Genomic DNA, 16649 nt, shown 5'->3' on the forward strand with positions numbered 1-16649 from the left:
TCTGGGAGGCACCGGGCACCGCAGTGGGCCTGGGTGGGCAGGCGGGTGCTTTTCCGGCTTCCCCTGATGCTCTTGTCTTGTTTGTCTCTGCATGTGTGGGTTTCCTGTGTGTGTGTGTGTGTGTGTGTGTGTGTGTGTGTGTGTGTGCGCGCGCGCATGTGTTTCTGTTTGGGTTTTTGTTGTGGGTTTTTGTTTTCTTACTTTTTTTTTTAAATAAAGAAAAGAAGATGTGTCTATTTTTGGCAACGACAGAAACGTAGTGCAGATATATTTTTGCCTGTGCTGCTCAACTGGTTTTTTTCTGATACTGAAAATAATATTAATATTCCTGTTGATAAGACTTTGTAAGACAGTAGGGAGCTGATTGTGCCGGGGGGAGGGGGGTTCCTGCAGAAGCAATTTCTTAGGCACGCGCAAGGGCTGTGGGGGGAGGGGGGCAGTTGTGATGACCTCAGACATACTTTTTATTAATGCTAAAATCTCAGTTAGGAAGAAAGGATAGACTTCAGCAGCATTTTATGCATCTTCTTCTCAACGCTCTCTAACTCCCTGCCCCCACCCGCAACCACTGCGAAGGAGCTTTCCTTCCTCCATGCTTAGAAGAGCTGCTCCTTGCCCAGGGCCGCCCACTTAGAACCAAAGTCAGCTCCTGCTCTGGATGGTGAGGGTGCCCTGCCCCCCACCCCAAGGGTGGGATCAGGGGGAGAGGATGAGGGCTCCAAATGATTTCATGCACTGGAACCGAGCCCTACGCTGCCCCTCCCCGCACCCCCCCTTCTCATCTCCCAGAATCTGAGTTCTGCTTTGCCCAGGCTCAGGGTGCAGTGGCAGGTAGTGAGGGGAGATTTGAAGGGGCCCAGGCTGGTTTAGATTGGTGCTGTCCCTCCCCCGGGGCTGGGGGCACAAGGGAGGTAGTGGTATTGCCTCTGGGAGGAAGATTGCTATCTCCCCCCCAGGAGGGAGCAGGCCCCCTTCATTGGGGGGGGGGACAAAACTGAGCCCCCTCTCTGCACCATAGCTTTGGGGGGAGTAGTGCGGGGAAACCGTGGGAAGTGACACAGATTTGCAGCTCTGTCTAGGGGAGGGGAAGGATGTGGTTTGCAGGGCAAGACATGGGGTGTGACAAGGCCTGGGTGCCTGGTGCACCCTCCCCTCCCCTCGAGCGGCTGCCTGCAGGGTTGGGGGTGGGGGGCAAGCTTTCAGGGGCGGTCTGAGCCTGCTCCTCGCTCCAAGCCACCAGCCAGGTATCCCTGTGTGTGTCCACGTGTGTGTCCACGTGTGTCCCAGCATGTGAGGGCAGAACTGTGTCCGGGGCAGGCAGGTGCCTGGGCACAGCTGCCACAGCTCCGAGCTGACCCACCCTCCCCTGACAATGACACTTTAAAGGTGGCCTTTCTGTTTGGTTGGTTTCTTTCCTCTCTGTGTGTGAATTTCCCCCCTCAGGTTCCCGGGTGCCCTGGTGCACCCCGCCCGCTCCTGTGCTGAGTTCTAGGGGAGTGTTCCGAGACAGGGTGGGAAGGGAAGCCCCTGGGGGGTCAGCCCTGAGGAAGGGTGACTTCACACTTCTTGTCCCAAACTGGAAACGAAGGCAGGCACCGGCTCGTCTGCCAGCTTCCAGCACCTTCCTTGGGTGCCGCTTGCAGGCCAGGCATAGAAGGGAGGCAGCGTCCCCAGATTCTTCGGGACCCTAACTTACTTTCCTGGGGAGAGGTGACCCCCTGGGTTACGGTCACTTCCACTCGTCACATCAACCCAGACGCAAAGTGTGCCTGTCCCAGGCCACTTTGACTTGATCTACTGAAAAGTTGGGGACTGAAGGGAAGTGGGTCCTCGGTTGCTCTTGGACCACTTCTTCGTCCCAACAACCCGGACCTCGGAGGAGGGCCTGGAGATGCAATCCCTGCCCTCAGCTCCGAGGGCCCTGCCCTATCCCCTGCCACCCCGCCGCGGGTCTCCAGGTCTCCATGTAGCACGGGGGCACGGGAGGTGGTGGGGTGCGGCCGGCCACTCCCGGGCGCAGGGGGGGGTGGGGTGGGGTGGGGGGCTTCTCCGTTCTTTCTAAAAACTTTGAAATCCTCAGCCCCCAAGGCAATGCCCACTCCCGCCGCCTCCAAGCCTCGGATTGTGCATAAACCCGGATCTTGTATCTTTGTATAACGGATGTCATTTGTACGAAGGGCAGTTCGTAAACAGCACTTGTTCTTTTAATAAAAGAATGTTTTACAAAAAACAAACAAAAAAAAGAATCCAAAGAGATCCTGCTTTGTCTGGCTGCACTGAGGGGAGCGGGAGGTGGCGCGGGGCTGGGGGTGGGACCGCGGCCTCTCACATTTTCCAGTCGCGCCGCGCGGGGAGGCCCACGGAAGGCCAGGCGGGCACGCGATGGGCCGCATCGCCGGGTCCGGCCACACCCGCGCCGGGCCGGGCCGGGCCGGGCCGGACTGCGGCTTCCGGGCCGGGGCGGGGCGGGGCCTGCGGCGCGCGAAGGTGACCGCGCGCGGGGCGGAGCCGGCGCGGCGCGGCGCGGCGAGGGGGCGGCATGCGCGGCGTGGGGGCGCTCCTGCGGCCCGCGGCTTGGGTGAGCGGCCCACCCCCGAGCCCCCTCCGTGCCCTTCTCATGACCCGACCCACCCCGCTCCTTACCCTGGTTTTCCTCCCCCGCCCTGTCCCCTCCCGAGGCCTCCGCCCTGGAAGTCCCCCCGCGTTCCACTGATTTTGTTTTTCTCTTTCCAAACCGCGGTCTCGCGGGGCCTGCGGGACCTTGCAGGAGCTGAGCCAGACGAGGGGCATTTTCTCCTGGCTGGTAAGTCGCCCCCGCTCTCCCCCTCTTTCTGCACAAGTTCCCCCCAGCCTCAGTTAGACCGGGACCCAAAAGCCGAAAGCCAGCGGAAAAGCACAGGCCGGAGAGTGCTCCCTGCCAGGAGTGGTCCCCACGCACTCACGGATCCTGGGTGTGGTCCCCAAGCCGGAAAGGGCCAGGCCGGGCTTCCCAGCCTCCTTAGGGACAAGATTGGGAGAGAGAGAGAGATGGACGCCAGGGCACAGCGCTGGCCCTGGGCTGTGAAGGAAGAGTCTGCAGCCCGGTGCCATCTGGGACTCCAGCCCTGGGGAGATGCCCCGAGGAAACCTGCTGTAAGCCACGGCCAGTGGTCAGCTGGACAAGGCCATCAGCAGGAAAGTTTCCAGGGTGTGCGTTGACCTTCGGCCTCTTGTCTTCCCCTCCACAGGCCCGATGGTTCCCCAAAACCCCAGCCAAGTCTGTAGTGGCCCTGAAAACACCCATCAAAGTGGAGCTAGTGGCTGGGAAGACGTACAGGTGGTGTGTGTGTGGGCGCAGCAAGAAGCAGGTGAGAGACCCCGCCCCCTTCCCACCCCTTCCCAGGTCTGCCCCCTGGCCGGATGTCTCTTCATTCCCCATGGAGGGGAGGCTGAGGGTGAAGGACCGTCCCCGGTGGCCCAAGCTCAGGGATAGAGCACTTACCTTGTGGTCCTGGTACTGCAAAAAAAAAAAAAAAAAAAAAAAACCCACATACTATTCATAGGCCAGCACCTCCCTGGAGCCTGGGAGAGGAGACCAGAGAGGAACTGAGTCACAACCAGGCAGTGGGCCCAGGACTCCTGTTCCCAGGCTCCCTTTTCCTTGCCTGTCTCAGTCTGGAACTTTCCTGGCTGCAGGCAGCTGGCCAGGGCCTCCCTGAGTGGAGTTCCCATCAGGCAACGGTGTTGCTACATTCTTACTAGCTGGGTCCCCTATCTCCAGCCCCCCGCTCAAACTGGACTTTGACCTGGTCCTTCTGAGGATGGGCAGAGCCATGGGAACCCAGCCAAGTGTGGGCAAGCACCATGGGCACAGTGTCGCTCTGCATTGCGCCCTCTGCAGTGCGGGCACGCCTCCCGTCTGCCTGCCCCAAGCCTACACTCAGATGGCCGTGGCCCAGTGGCCCCTGCTCTCAGGATGAGCAAGCCAGGCCACCTTTGTGGGCTTCCCTTTGTGTGTGACCCAGTCTGCCTGAACCACTGCGGGGACAGCGGGCAGCCTGCTGCTCAGAGCCGCGCGCTAGAACCAGCCCAGTTGTGTCTCAGAACTAAAGCAGAGGGACAGCCCAGTGTGAAAGCACCATGAGGATACCGTCCTCTCTCCACCCTGAGAAATGTTTGGTTTCTGCATGATGCTCAGAGCATCAACCCGGGCCTCTCTCGGGCGAGCCTGTCCATCACCCTGTTGGGCTCTCCAACCCACTCTGGAGAACATGAGCCAAAAAGGGAACAGAGTCAGGAGCCGGTAGAAACTCAGAGCCACTGAAGTCAAAAACAGCCGCTGGAGAGATAGTACAGAGCACTTATCTTGCACAGGTTCATTCCTCAGCATCCCATATAGTCCTCCAGGCCCGCCAAGTGTGTCCCTGAGTACAGAGTTAGGAGTAAACCCTGAGCCCAGCCAGATATGGCCCAAAAAACCAAAAACCAAAAAAAAAAAAAAATCAACCTAAACTTGATTGGTCTAAACCAGAGTTTCTCAAATTTATCTGACCTACTGCCCCATTTTCAGTAAAAAAAAAAAAAAAAAAAAAAAAAGGATAAAAGGAAAGAATTTCTCTGTGTGCTTGGTAACTTACCTTCTTTGCGTGGAGACACCCCTGGCTTCTTGGCGCAGTGCCCCTGCAGGGGCGAGTCACCCTCTGGGAAACACTCATCTCAACACTGCTGATACCTAAGAGCTCATCTTGCCTCGCAAGTTCTTGGTGGGGCTGGAGAGATAGTACCGTGCAGAGGGCACCTGCCTTTAAACATGACCAACCTGGGTCCGATCCCCATCATTCTGTCAGATCCCCCAAGCACCACCCTCAGCATCATTGGGCGTGGCCCCCAAACAAAAGAAAGTTCTGGAGTGCTGGTGTGGGTCCCAGCGGCATCTCCGTGAAGGCCCTCACTGGGCACTTGTGTTCAGGATGCACAATAGCCGCCTGGGATGTGCATCATGTGCCATCATGCTGCAGGGGTATTTTATGGGGTGCTCTGAACCCCCATCTCCCCCAGCAGGTGGGCTGGGGTCTGACACACCGTCTCCTTCCCTCATCAGCCTTTCTGTGACGGTTCCCATTTCTTCCAACACACGGGCCTCTTCCCACTCAAGTTCAAGGCCCAGGAGACGCGCACTGTGGCCCTCTGCACCTGCAAGGCCACCCAGAAGCCGCCCTACTGCGATGGCACCCACAGGAGTGAGAGGGTGCAGAAGACCCCAGTGGGCTCCCCACTCTATGAGGATGACGAGGGGCCTGTGGCTGGGCCCCCGAGGCCTTAGCAGCTGCCTTCTGAGAAGGAAGCTGGGCCTGGAGCCCCAGACGTGGCCCGCCATCCCCGGACCCTTCTGCCTGTAACCCCCTGGCATTAAACAGACGTGCCTGCCCCCACCCAGAGCAGTCCTGTGATCCTTGGCACCTGGCACTGATCTAGGTCTGCCCCTGCAGCCAACTCGGGTTCATTCCAGTGGTTCTCCCACAGCTGCCATCCTCCTGCCCCTGCCGGGAGTCCATCCCTGCCCCACCCTTTCCCAAGAAGAACTCCAAGCGGGAGAGTGCGCAGGGTTTATTACAAAGCCAGGAGGGAGTTCAATCCCAGCACCCTTAGACATAGCACAAGGTGTGAAGACCTAGGAAGCCGTGGGGTGTTCCCACCCCAAACACTCTGCCCCTCCTCGTGAGGTGAGCTGTGTGCACTGGAGGAGACAGGTGGGTGGGGGCTGGCCACAGGGGATACTCCTGTGACCTCAGCCCGGCGGGTTCTTGTGCTTTCCACGATGCCTCTGCCCTCCTGTCTCGGCCACAGCAGCTAGAGGTGGAGGGGGCTGGGGGAAGGTGATACTTCTGGCAAAACCTGGAGACGGTGTCAGTCTTGGATTAAACCCCACACTGCCTCTCCCCGCCGGTTTCCATGTGACATTTCCCCACCAGCCCTGCGACAGAGGGTTACTGGGAAGGGGCAAAGCAAATAGTTCAAATCCTAAAACGACACTGAAATGCCAAGGGCTAAGGCCTCCATGAGATGCACGATACAGAGGCCACGCACAAAGGCAGGATGATCTGCTCCGTACAAGGTTCCCACTGCCTGGGAGGTAGCAGAGGCGGCAGCCCCGGTGCCCGCTGTCCCTCAGACCCAAGGGGGGAACTGCCTCTGCAGAAGGCACTGTCTGAGTGACACTCGGGACATTCAACAATGGGGGCCAGGGGACACGCTGGTCACCGCAGGGCTGTGACCAGGATGGGGAGAGAACAGGGAAGACCTCATGGCACCTAGAGCCAGTTGGAGTGGTAACCCGGGAGCTCTGAAGCCCCCCAGCCTCCCATCTGCCTTGGGAACTGGGAAAACAGCGCAGAACCCCTCCAGTCCCCTCGCCAGGCAGACCCCAAAAGAGAGCAGAGCCCCTGATACATGATCCCCTAAAACTGAACACCCCGTTCCCCACACATACACACACACATATATTGTTTCCTGTGGCATTTAAATTAATCTGACTGGTCCATAGAAAATAAGTATGTATATTTGGTTTTTCCTATGTACATATATATATAGATTTATTTATAAAACCCACCCCCCACCCCTAAGGTGGGAGGAGCTGGGGAAAATAGAAGAGGTGGAAAAGGGGGCCCAGAAAAAAGTGGAGGGGTGAAGGGGCATGGCTGGGAAGAAAAAGAGTCCCTTTCAAGTTAAGGGGGGCACAGGAGCTCCGTTGACAGTCATCTTGCGCCCCCTGCTGGTAGAGGATGGTGTCTGCAGGCAGTTTGAGGTGCCCCCATTAGTGGCTGTGGAGGCCCCACTGGCAGTGGAAGTGGGAGTGGGGGAGGTAGGGTGGGTGGCCGGGGGGCCGTGAGAGCTGGGAGAGCCATGGGAGGGGGTGGCGGGGCTGGGCAGGGAGGAGGAGGTGGCCGGCAGGGTGGCGGGGCTGGGAGCCTTGTCGCTGACCGACTCACACTCGGATGCCCCACTGGTGTTGGTGCCCTCGGAGGCTGTGGGCGCAGTGGGCAGGGAGAGTCTCTTGCAGGCCGGCTGGACGCGGTACTTGAGGGGGAGAGGTCCGTTCTGCAGGGAGCGGGGAGGAGAGAGAGGCTGAGGAGGAAGCCCCTAGCCTCACTGCCCTGTTCCCATCAGGGAGAAAGGGGGGTGCTAGCTCAGCATGGCAAGATAGGCCCCTAGAGATGCTGGGTACACGGGGCCCAAGGGCGAGACTCTGGGAGGCCAGAGATTGGGGAAGAGACCCAGAGTCAGGGGGATCCCCTTTCCCGTCCCCAAACTGGTACTTGCAATCTGCCAGAGAATCCTTTTTCTTTCCTGTTTTGGGGGAGGGGTGTTTAGGGAATGGGGGAGGCCTATTTCTGGCTCAGTACTAGGGAGTCACTCTCATGGGTACTAGGGATCAGAACCAGGGCTCCCGCATGCCAAGCACATGCTCCAGCCCCTCAGGCCTCTCCGAAGAGCCCTTTTCTCTGAGGGTGGAAGGTCTCCATGGAGAGACTGGGACAGGCTGAGCTCAGTGCAGAGATGCACTGTGGTTAGAGCAGGGGTGCCCCCCCACTCCTCACCCGCCGCCAGGGGTAGATGTAGGCGATGTCCATGAGCGTGTAGTACTCCTTCAGCGGCTCGTCCTCATACAGGACCTCCACCTGGGGCAGGAAAGCATCGACACCGTGACTGGAGCCAGACACAGGCCGCAATCCTCCCTGAGTTCAGGGGTGAGAGGGCACTTTGGGGTCTCTCCTTATTCTGGGTTTTTAAATATTTTTAATTTAAAAATATTGGGGGGGCCATACCTGGTGATGCTCAGGGCCTACTCAGGGATCACTCCATCTAGTGGTCAGGGAACCAAATGGGATGCTGGGAATCGAACCCAGGTGAGCTGTGTGCAAGGCAAGCGCCCTCCCCATTGCACTGTCTCCAGCCCCTATTCTGGGGTTTCATGGTAGATTACACTTGCCCTGTTAGTGGTCCCAGTGGAATACTGACCACCCAGTGGGAAGTGACTCTGAGGCAATGCCCGTATCTTTAATGCCTGTGCCCCCTGCTGGCACTGACAGGCCTCCCTGGGAGCTAATGGGCAGAAGGCTCAGGTGAGAAGGATCTGGAAGTTCTGAGTCTCACCTGGTGCAGGGTAGATTCACCCAATTTTTGTTTATTATGGTTTTGGGGGCTACACCCAGCAATGCTTTGGGCTTATTCCTGAATGCCTTGAGGTGCTGGGGAATTGAACCCCAGTCAGCCATGTGCAAGGTAATCATGTATGTCCAAAGCAACCAAGTGCCCTACCTGCTGGACTATCTCTCTGGCCCAGAATCATTCAACTTAAAAAAAAAATTGGTCGGGACTGGAGCAATAGCACAGCAGGTAGGGCATTTGCCTTGCACGCAGCTGACCCAGGTTCGATTCCCAGCATCCCATATGGTCCCCCAAGCACCACCAGGAGTAACCCCTGTGCATCACTGGCTGTGACCCAAAAAGAACAAAAAAATTGGTCAAAAAACAATGCGTGGATCACAGATTCAGATTGGACTGCTGTGACTGAGTTATAATGTGAGTTGTTTGTAGCAGGCAGGGCCTCGTAATGCAAGGTCAGTACCAAGCGACTCATCCTCATGAATAGACTTTTGTTTTTTTGCAGGGGCAGGGAAGGTTTGGGTCACATCCAGCAGTGCTCAGGAGTAACCCCTGGCAGCGATTAGGGGACCATATGTGGTGCCAAGAGATTTGAACGGTGCTCTCTCTGCACCCCTGCCTACCCCCCGGTCCCCATATGACTCTGATGTGGCAGAGCTGGAGACCCTCGATGCTAGAGCCCCGGTCCTTGGAGTGTGGCGAGTGCTAGAAATGGTCTATCGGTGAGATTAATCTACATTCTAGTGAGGCCTCTAAGGATCCCAGAGGCGGTAATGTCTGAGAAACGACATCCTGACACTCCTGTGCACTTTCTTTCTTTCTTTTTGTGTTACACCCGGCGATGCACAGTTACTCCTGGCTCATGCACTCAGGAATTACTCCTGGCGGTGCTCAGGGGATCATATGGGATGCTGGGAATCGAACTGGGGTCAGCTGCGTGCAAGGCAAAATGCCCTACCCACTGTGCTATTGCTCCAGCGGGACGGTCAGGACAGTGTCTCTTCAGCAGAGCCAGGTCTGGGCCTTGGCTGCACCCCTTGCTGGTCCCAGGGACTCTTTCCCCTGGCTCCATGGGAAGCATATGGACCCTGGGCAGCGACATGTGGGGGTGTTGGGAGGCCAGGACCAACCTTGTACTTGCTGGGCACGTCCATCTTGTTGCGCAGGAACTTGGCAAGATGCATGACGGTCATGGCTGCCGGGCACCGCAGGAAGCGCACCCCTGTCTGCAGGGGACAGGCACCCAAGGACTGGGGTTTGTCCTGGCGCTCTCTCCCACCTCATCCCCACTCCTCGACCAGCCCTGCCCCACCTTCTCCTTGTCCCCGTCGCCATTCTCCAGGGGGCCCTTCTTCTCCTCCCGGTCCCTGCAGGAGAGGAAAAGGACAAAGTGAGGGAGCTTCCCTCCCCCCTCCGCAGTGGGAATCTCCCCCCACATCCGGAAGTGCCACCCTCAGACCATCTCCTGCCAGGGGAGTGGGACCAGGCGAGAGGTGCAAGGAGGCCACCCGACTGGGACCCCGGAAGGCTGGGCAGGGTCCGACTTGCCTGGCACCTTCGTAGAACTCAATGGAGAGGCTGACGATCTCGTCATCGCTCAGGGCCCCCTTCTCCTGCTCCAGGACCTCACCGCGGTCCTCATTGGAGCCGTTGGGGACTGCGGGAGAGGAACGGGGCTGGGGCGCTGGCCTCGTGGCACGTGGGGGGGCAGCTACCACACACACAGACACAGACACACAGACCCAGATGTGCGGCTTCGCAGTGTGTGGAGGGGTGCCCCCCCTACCGCCCCCTCCCCGCGCACACGCCCACCTTCCGTCAGCGGATAAGCCGCGTAGAAGTCCCGTCGCCGCTTCATCTCATCTGTAGGAGTGAAGCAGGGTGAGGAAGGGGCGAGGGGCTGGGGTGTGGGGGGCTGGGGTGGGAGGAGAGGGGGGCACCTTTGAAAAGCCCGGGGACCAGCTTGTAGACGATGTCTTGGAGAGTTTTGTCAGACCTGGAAAACAAAATGGGGGTCTGTCAGCAGCTCCCCCCGACCCCCAACTCTGACCCACCTGGGGCCCACCTCCCACCTCCCTCCTGCATCCCATGGCTCAGAGAGCAACAGGGGTCAAGGGATAGCAGGGGAGAAGGGCAGTGGGGCAGGGACAGCAGGGAGAGGGACGGGGGGCAGGGGCTGGGGGCAAGGGAGAGGGATACGGGGCCAGGAAGGCAGCAGGACAGCTGGCCAGGGGGGCTGCGCTCGCCCACCTGATGCTCAGCAGCGGCCGCGTCTTGTGCACCTGCACGTCGCACATGGGGCAGTACTTGTTGGTCTCCAGGTAGCGCACGATGCAGGTCTTGCAGACTGTGGGGGAGGTGGAAGATCAAGGGCCCCCCATGACTAGGAGAACCCCAACCCTCCACACCCGGGGGGGTAGGTGCCACTGGGCCCTGCTGGGGGAAGGACGACCTATGACTGCGAGTACAGATGCACCTCGGGTCAAGATGTCGGGCCCATGGGGAGCCCCGAGTCCCGGCCCCTTCCTAGACCCCTCCCAGGCCCCCGGCCCTCTGCCAACAAGGTCCCCCAAACATGGGGGGGCGGCAGAGAGGCCCTTTAGTTACAGAGATTCTGGGGTAGGGGGATGATGACGCAGTTTCAGCCCTGAATCCCCGAAGCAACTTCAGCGTGACCACCTCTGGCTGGCCCTCCCAGGCTGCTTGCTGGGACCCCCTGCCCCCACTCCCACTCACAGGAATGCAAACACTCCACGATGGTGGTGGCGTCAATGAAGTAGCCCCCACAGAGGGCACACATGAGATGGGGGTTCAGCTCCGTGATTTTGATCCGTGTGGTCCGATGCATGATGCCGGGGTGGGGGGGCGGGGGGCTGGGGAGCGTCACCCTGGGAAATGAAAGCAGAAATCAGAAACCCAGGAACCTGGAGCCGGACCCCCCAAGATACTCTCTCCCAAAACCCAAGGCCCTTCCCTGGGCCTACCCACCCTAGAGCCCTAGGCCGGGCTCTGGGCAGGAGAAAGGCAGAGGTCAGAGAGGAGACCAGAGAAAGTCCCCACCCCCCCACCCAAAGCTCAGAGGACACACAGAGGCAGGGAAGGGAAGAGAAACAGGTTTGAGCTTGGGACCAAGAGCCTGTCATAAAGCTTCTCTCTCTGTCGGGGGTATGGCCACCTTTTGGGAAAGGGGGACCCCATTTGGACACTCTGCATGTGAAGCGACTCTTGCAAACCCACTGGGTGCTGACCAGGCGGTCTCCAGGCCTGCTGCTCAGGTGAGATACAGCGGGGTCCCGTGGGGAACCCAGAGCGGGGAGCCCACAAGTCCCCCATGCTCGTGGCTGGGAGCCAGCAGAGGGACTGCCCCCAGCATGTTCTAGGGCCCTCTCACCAATTTTCTCCAGGGGCTCGGCCACCGCCCACCGCCCACCATCACCTACCTGGGGACGCCGCTGTGACCTGTGCCCGGGCAGTCACACTGCAGACTCTGGGACCTGCTCATGGAGCTGCGCCCCCAGCCCCACCCATCCCTGCCAGGCCCAGCTCCCCTGAACCCCCCCTCTTTCCCAAGGGCCTGCCTGAGGGCTGGGACTTGGAAGGCGCCTTTACAACACCCACCCTCCTCCCTGCGCCAGAAAGATTTCTAAAGCTGCCACATTGGGTTTTCTAGGACCAGAAATTCACCGCCGGGATCAGCAGTTTCTATAGAGACCCTGGGATGAGTCTGGCTGGAGCCCGGCCAGAGACTGGGAGATGGAGCCACACAAGGGCCAGACAGACAGAGTGCGCAGACCCAGCCAGAGGAAAGAAGGGGGGGGTCCTGTCCCCCCAAACGGCGGCCTCACCACCCCTCCCTGCCGGGGTCCCCCCTTCACAATTACGCAGAACGCTTGTGGGTTACTCCACTGTTTGGCTGTTTCCATGGCAACCTACCCCTGGCAAGAGGCCCAGATTTCACTACAACCACCCTGAGGAGCAAACACATCCCAGTGGCTGTCTTGCCTGCGTGCAGTGTCCGGCTGACACACCGTGTGTGTGTGTGTGTGTGCGCACACGCGCGTGCTTGATGTCACCTCGTACCCCCTGTGCCTGCCCGTGTACAAGAGAGGTCTGAGGGGCAGGCACAGCTGGAAACCAAGCCCATGTGCCTGATGGGGCAGGGATCAGGGCCCCGAAGTGCCGGCCCCCCAGCCTCTCCCTCACACACGTGTCTTGTGACACGCTCGCTGAGGCTTCTCTTGGCCTCATCCACTTTCCACACTGGCTGTTTCCAAATAGGCCCCAGAGAATAGGACAAGGATTAAGGCACTGGCCTTGCATGCAGCCGACCCGGGCCCAAGCCCTGGTGCCAGACGGTCCCCTGAACACTGCCAGGAGTGAGTGACCCCCTGAGCACAGAGCCAGGAGTGAGCTCTGAGCACCGTCGCGGGTGTGGCCACCAAACAAAGAAGCACTCGATTCAGGTCCAGGCAGGGGTGGCCCGACGTGCAGGAGCAGCGGAGGGCCGCTCACCGCGCACCCATCTGGAATCAATCAGTCCTCCAAGCTCTCTAGGCCTGGGCGGAGGCAGCCCCCTCAGAGAGGGCTGGGGTATATGCTGGCATTTGGAGGCCCTGAGTTCAATCGTTCGATCCCTGCCCCACAAGGAGCCCCCGAGACTGCTGAGGAGACAGCCCTCCCCCAAAGTCCTCCTCTTACCCCCGAAGAAGCCCCTGGGGCTGGAGAGCTAGCACAACAGGTAGGGCACTTGCCTCACATGTGCTGACCCTGGGTTTGATCCTATCTGCCCTCCCACCCTGCCCCCCAGCACCGTCAGGAATGAATCTTGAGTACAGCGGAAAGAATAACCCCTGAGCATCACCAGTGCCCCTCCCCACAAACAAACAAACAAAGAAGCCCCTTGCAACATTCTCAGCTCCCCCCAGCATCTCCAGGGGCCAAGCCAGTACCTCTGGGGCTGCACTGATTGGCTCTCACCTGGTTACCATGGTTACCTGCAGGCAGGTGCCAAGAAAAACTGTAAACAGAAGCTCTGTACCCCACCACTGCTCCCCTCCCCCTCCCCCACCCACGAAGGCCCGCATACCAGACACCCAATTCCTTCCTCCCCAGCTGCAACTGGCAGCTGTTTTGGGCGGCAGAAGAGGGAAGCGAGGTGACGAAGGCTCATCATGGTAGAAGAACCAGTGGGAAGTGGAGCTCTGGGTACCATAAAGGGTCAGTCCCAACTACAGCACCCCTGGGCCTGTGAGCCGTCTTCTTTCATCCTGACTCTTTCTTCCAAGGGGCCTGTGTGCATGTGCCAACTACGGTCTGCAAGCTGGGTCTCTGCTGCAGGCCGCCCAGGGCCTGCTGGGCACAGTGCCCATTCCAACTCCTCCTGCCATTCAAGCCTGGCAGCTTCACCCCCCCCTCCAAGTCCCCCACTGAGAGGGACCACCCTGAATCTCCTCTCCTGGAAGAGAAATCTTTCTTCACTTTCCCCTGCAGGGTCCACCGGGGAATGCGGTCTCTGCGGCCCCCTCCAGCCCCAGGGGACACAGCCCACCTGCCTCTCTAGAACACCCCCAAGTCTTGGGGAAAGGCACTCAAGGGCTCGGGGAAGGTCACATGCACATCTCGAAACCGCGGAGGTAAAGCAGTCTTCAAAAGCATCTCGTCCAAGTCTTGCAAGCTGGGTGAAAGGAGCCCAGGAGGAAGTGACTTGGCCAGACCGACAGTACAGCAGGGAGGGCACTTGCCTTGCACGAACCTGACCTGGGTTCAATCCCTGACATCCCATAAGGTACCCCTGAGCACCTGAGTGCAGAGCCAGGTGTAAACCCTAAGCAATGCCAAGTGTGCCCCAAGACAAAAACCAAAACAAACACCAAAAGGAGTGACTTGTCTAAGAGGCCGTATGACAACAGATAGAAGCCGCACCTGCTCCCCACTGACCCCCACCGCAGTGCTCCTCACCTCGTCACCCAGAGACAGAAGCTGCTGACTCCCATCCCATGCTCCTCACCTTGCCACCCAGACAAGCTGTCTCCCCATCAAAGGACCCCCAAGAGCTGGTTGAGGCAGGCTGCAGGTAGGGGAGGATGCCCGCCAATAGCACACTACCTCCCCCTGAAGACAGAAGAGGAGGCAGCGGCTCCAGTACACAAGAGGGGAACTGAGGCTCCATGGAGGTAGTGAGCCAGAGGGCACTGTTCTGAGAGGCCACGCCCCCCAGTTGTGTTGTGTTGGGGGGGAGGTGAGGGGCACTGAGGTCATCCTGGGTACCCCTACCTTGCTCCCTGACTCTGAGTTAAGAATGTGATCCTAGGGTCTTCTCGTTTCCTGACAGTCCATCATCCTGCCCTGCTCCACCTCTCCCAGTTCTGATCAAAGACAAGACCCCCAAAACACACACAGCTTCACAGCCGCCACGTGCACGCTGAGACACACCCCTTCCACCTCTCTCCCACCACACACACACACACACACACACACACACACACACACACAGACACTTGGCCAGAGACACACACAGACGCCCTGGCCAGACACAACCCGTCACGCTGACAGCCGGCCCCGTGCCAGGCCCCCTTGCCAGATGCACAGGCTGCCCGCCTGCTCCGGGGCAGCCCCACAGCCCTGCCTGCAGCCACCGTGGCACACACACTAACCTTTTGTGCATCCCTGGTCCACCAGGGCACATGAGAACATACGTCTTCCAGCAACAAAGGCAGTGCGGCGGCGGGCAACCTCCACTCTGGGGGCCAGGGGCTGGAGGAGTGGGCCGGGCATCTGACCTCTTCCTGCTCAGGCAGCTCTCCGTTCCCATGGCAACAGCTCCATCACCCACCATCTCCAGGGGGCAAGCCCAGGGGCATCAGAGAGCCTTCCCTGTCAGCCCATCCTTCCCCCAAGACTTCAACTTGAAGCCCTTCTAGCCACACACACACCACACGGGGGCTAGGGGTCTGTTTCCTGCCTCATTCCAAAACCAGTTCTCAGGCTTCCACCCCACCACCTGCCCCACACCAAAGAGGGGAACCCCAGGGAAAATCTCCCCACCAAAAAAAGAAAAAAACCTGGAACAGAACTGGCTTTTTGCTCAGTATCCAAGTCCTGACACCCTGGAGAGTGGAGAGCGGAGGGAGGATTAGGAGAGTTTCAGGAAGAGGCAGAAAGTGCAAGAAGGCCCCCAGGAGGAGGCCCAGCTGCCCCCTCCCGGCACACACACCCTGAGTCAGGGACCCCTGGAGAGACTGGGGCAGCGGAGGTGGGGGATTCTCTGGGAGACAAAGAGCAGGGGGATGCAGCAAGCCCCCCCTCCCATTTTTACAGTCCACTTCCCCACCCGCAGGCCCCCCTCCCCACCACCTCCAGCCATCAGGAGCAAATCTGGGCTGATGGGGACCCTCGGGATGGGGGGGGGAGGCTGGACGGAAGGGGGTGTCAGATTGGTCGAGGTTTCACCCTGGGAAGTAGCAGCAGGAGGCCGTGGGGAGGTGGGTTAACTGGACAGTGCTGGTAACGGGCCGCCCCAGCCTTCCCACGGGGGCAAAAGCTCCATTAATCTCCCAGCTCGCTCCCCCTCCGGAATCCGAGCATCAAGGGCACCGAGAGCGGCGGCGGCTCCTACCTTCCCGAGAGCCAAACTTTCGGCGGGGCCCATGGAGGGGTGCGCCGGGGGGGAGGCTCTGCCGAGGTGGGGGGTGGGGGCCGGCCGCCCGGAACCGGGATGGTGGGGGGAGGTGGCCGAGGAGCAGGGGCCAGGCAGGAAAGGGCGCCCCCGTCCGGCCCCCGGAGTCTCCCAGCCCGGAGTGCCCCGCGCGGCGCGCCGCCTGCAGCCCCCCCAGGGGTCCGGAGCGGGAGAGCGCGACCCCTCCCCAAGACCCCAGCGGGGCGATCGGGCAGAGCCAGGGGCTTGCTCTGTCTCCTGGGAAGGGCTGGACTAGGTAGTGGGGGGGGGCAGAGCCCTACCCCAGCGCCGAGTCCCTGAGACCCTCCCCCTCGACGCTCTGAGGGGCTGCGGCACAAAGAGGAGGTGGTCGCGGGAGACGCCGAATCATTCTAGGGGGGAATCCACTTCGGCCATCTTGGAAGGCAGGAAAGGGAAAAGGGGAGAGAAAAAGGGAGACAGAAAGGCGGCCGGGGCGAGCCGGGCCGGGGCCGCGCGCCGCGGGGGTCAGGGGCGGCCGGCGGGCGGCCAGCGCGGGGCCCCGGCGGCTCCGGGGCGCGGGGGGCCGGGGAGAGGGGAGCCCGCGCCCGCTTACCTGGGTTCGGGGTCCGGTGGGGCCCGGGGAGGGGGGGCGGGAGGGAGGGAGGGAAGGGAGGGGAGGGGGCCGGCAGCCGCGCGGCTCGCCCCGGCGGCGGGAGGGGAGCGACCTGCGGTAAGAAAGGAGTTTGTGCGAGCGGCGCGGGTGGGAGGGGGCGGGGCGGGGAGGGGCCGCGCGCGGGGGGGGGGCACAAAATGGCTTTTTTCCTCCAGACTAGAGTAGGCCCGCCCACTCCTCACCCACGTGACCTCA

The 16649-nt window shown here is 60.3% G+C and overlaps 2 protein-coding genes across 2 annotated transcripts; one reads left to right on the plus strand and one right to left on the minus strand.

Annotated features, from left to right (window-relative positions):
• Positions 1 to 2451: 2451 nt before the first annotated feature.
• Positions 2452 to 5411, plus strand: CISD3 (CDGSH iron sulfur domain 3). Its single transcript, XM_056127824.1, has 4 exons — positions 2452 to 2578; positions 2768 to 2803; positions 3228 to 3347; positions 5081 to 5411. Exons 1-4 carry the CDS (start codon positions 2540 to 2542, stop codon positions 5300 to 5302), a joined length of 417 nt encoding a protein of 138 aa, XP_055983799.1. The 5' UTR covers positions 2452 to 2539; the 3' UTR covers positions 5303 to 5411.
• A 1105-nt stretch (positions 5412 to 6516) lies between these two features.
• PCGF2 (polycomb group ring finger 2) lies at positions 6517 to 15062 on the minus strand. The gene is made up of 10 exons (XM_056127152.1): positions 14799 to 15062; positions 10882 to 11033; positions 10396 to 10492; positions 10086 to 10141; positions 9958 to 10008; positions 9694 to 9802; positions 9458 to 9512; positions 9276 to 9371; positions 7578 to 7658; positions 6517 to 7077 (listed from the first exon to the last, which is right to left on the minus strand). Exons 1-10 carry the CDS (start codon positions 14978 to 14980, stop codon positions 6700 to 6702), a joined length of 1257 nt encoding a protein of 418 aa, XP_055983127.1. The 5' UTR covers positions 14981 to 15062; the 3' UTR covers positions 6517 to 6699.
• Positions 15063 to 16649: the final 1587 nt, after the last annotated feature.

Source organism: Sorex fumeus, unplaced genomic scaffold, assembly GCF_029834395.1.
Source record: "Sorex fumeus unplaced genomic scaffold, SorFum_2.1 ptg000063l, whole genome shotgun sequence".
In the NCBI taxonomy this organism is placed as follows: Eukaryota; Metazoa; Chordata; class Mammalia; order Eulipotyphla; family Soricidae; genus Sorex; species Sorex fumeus.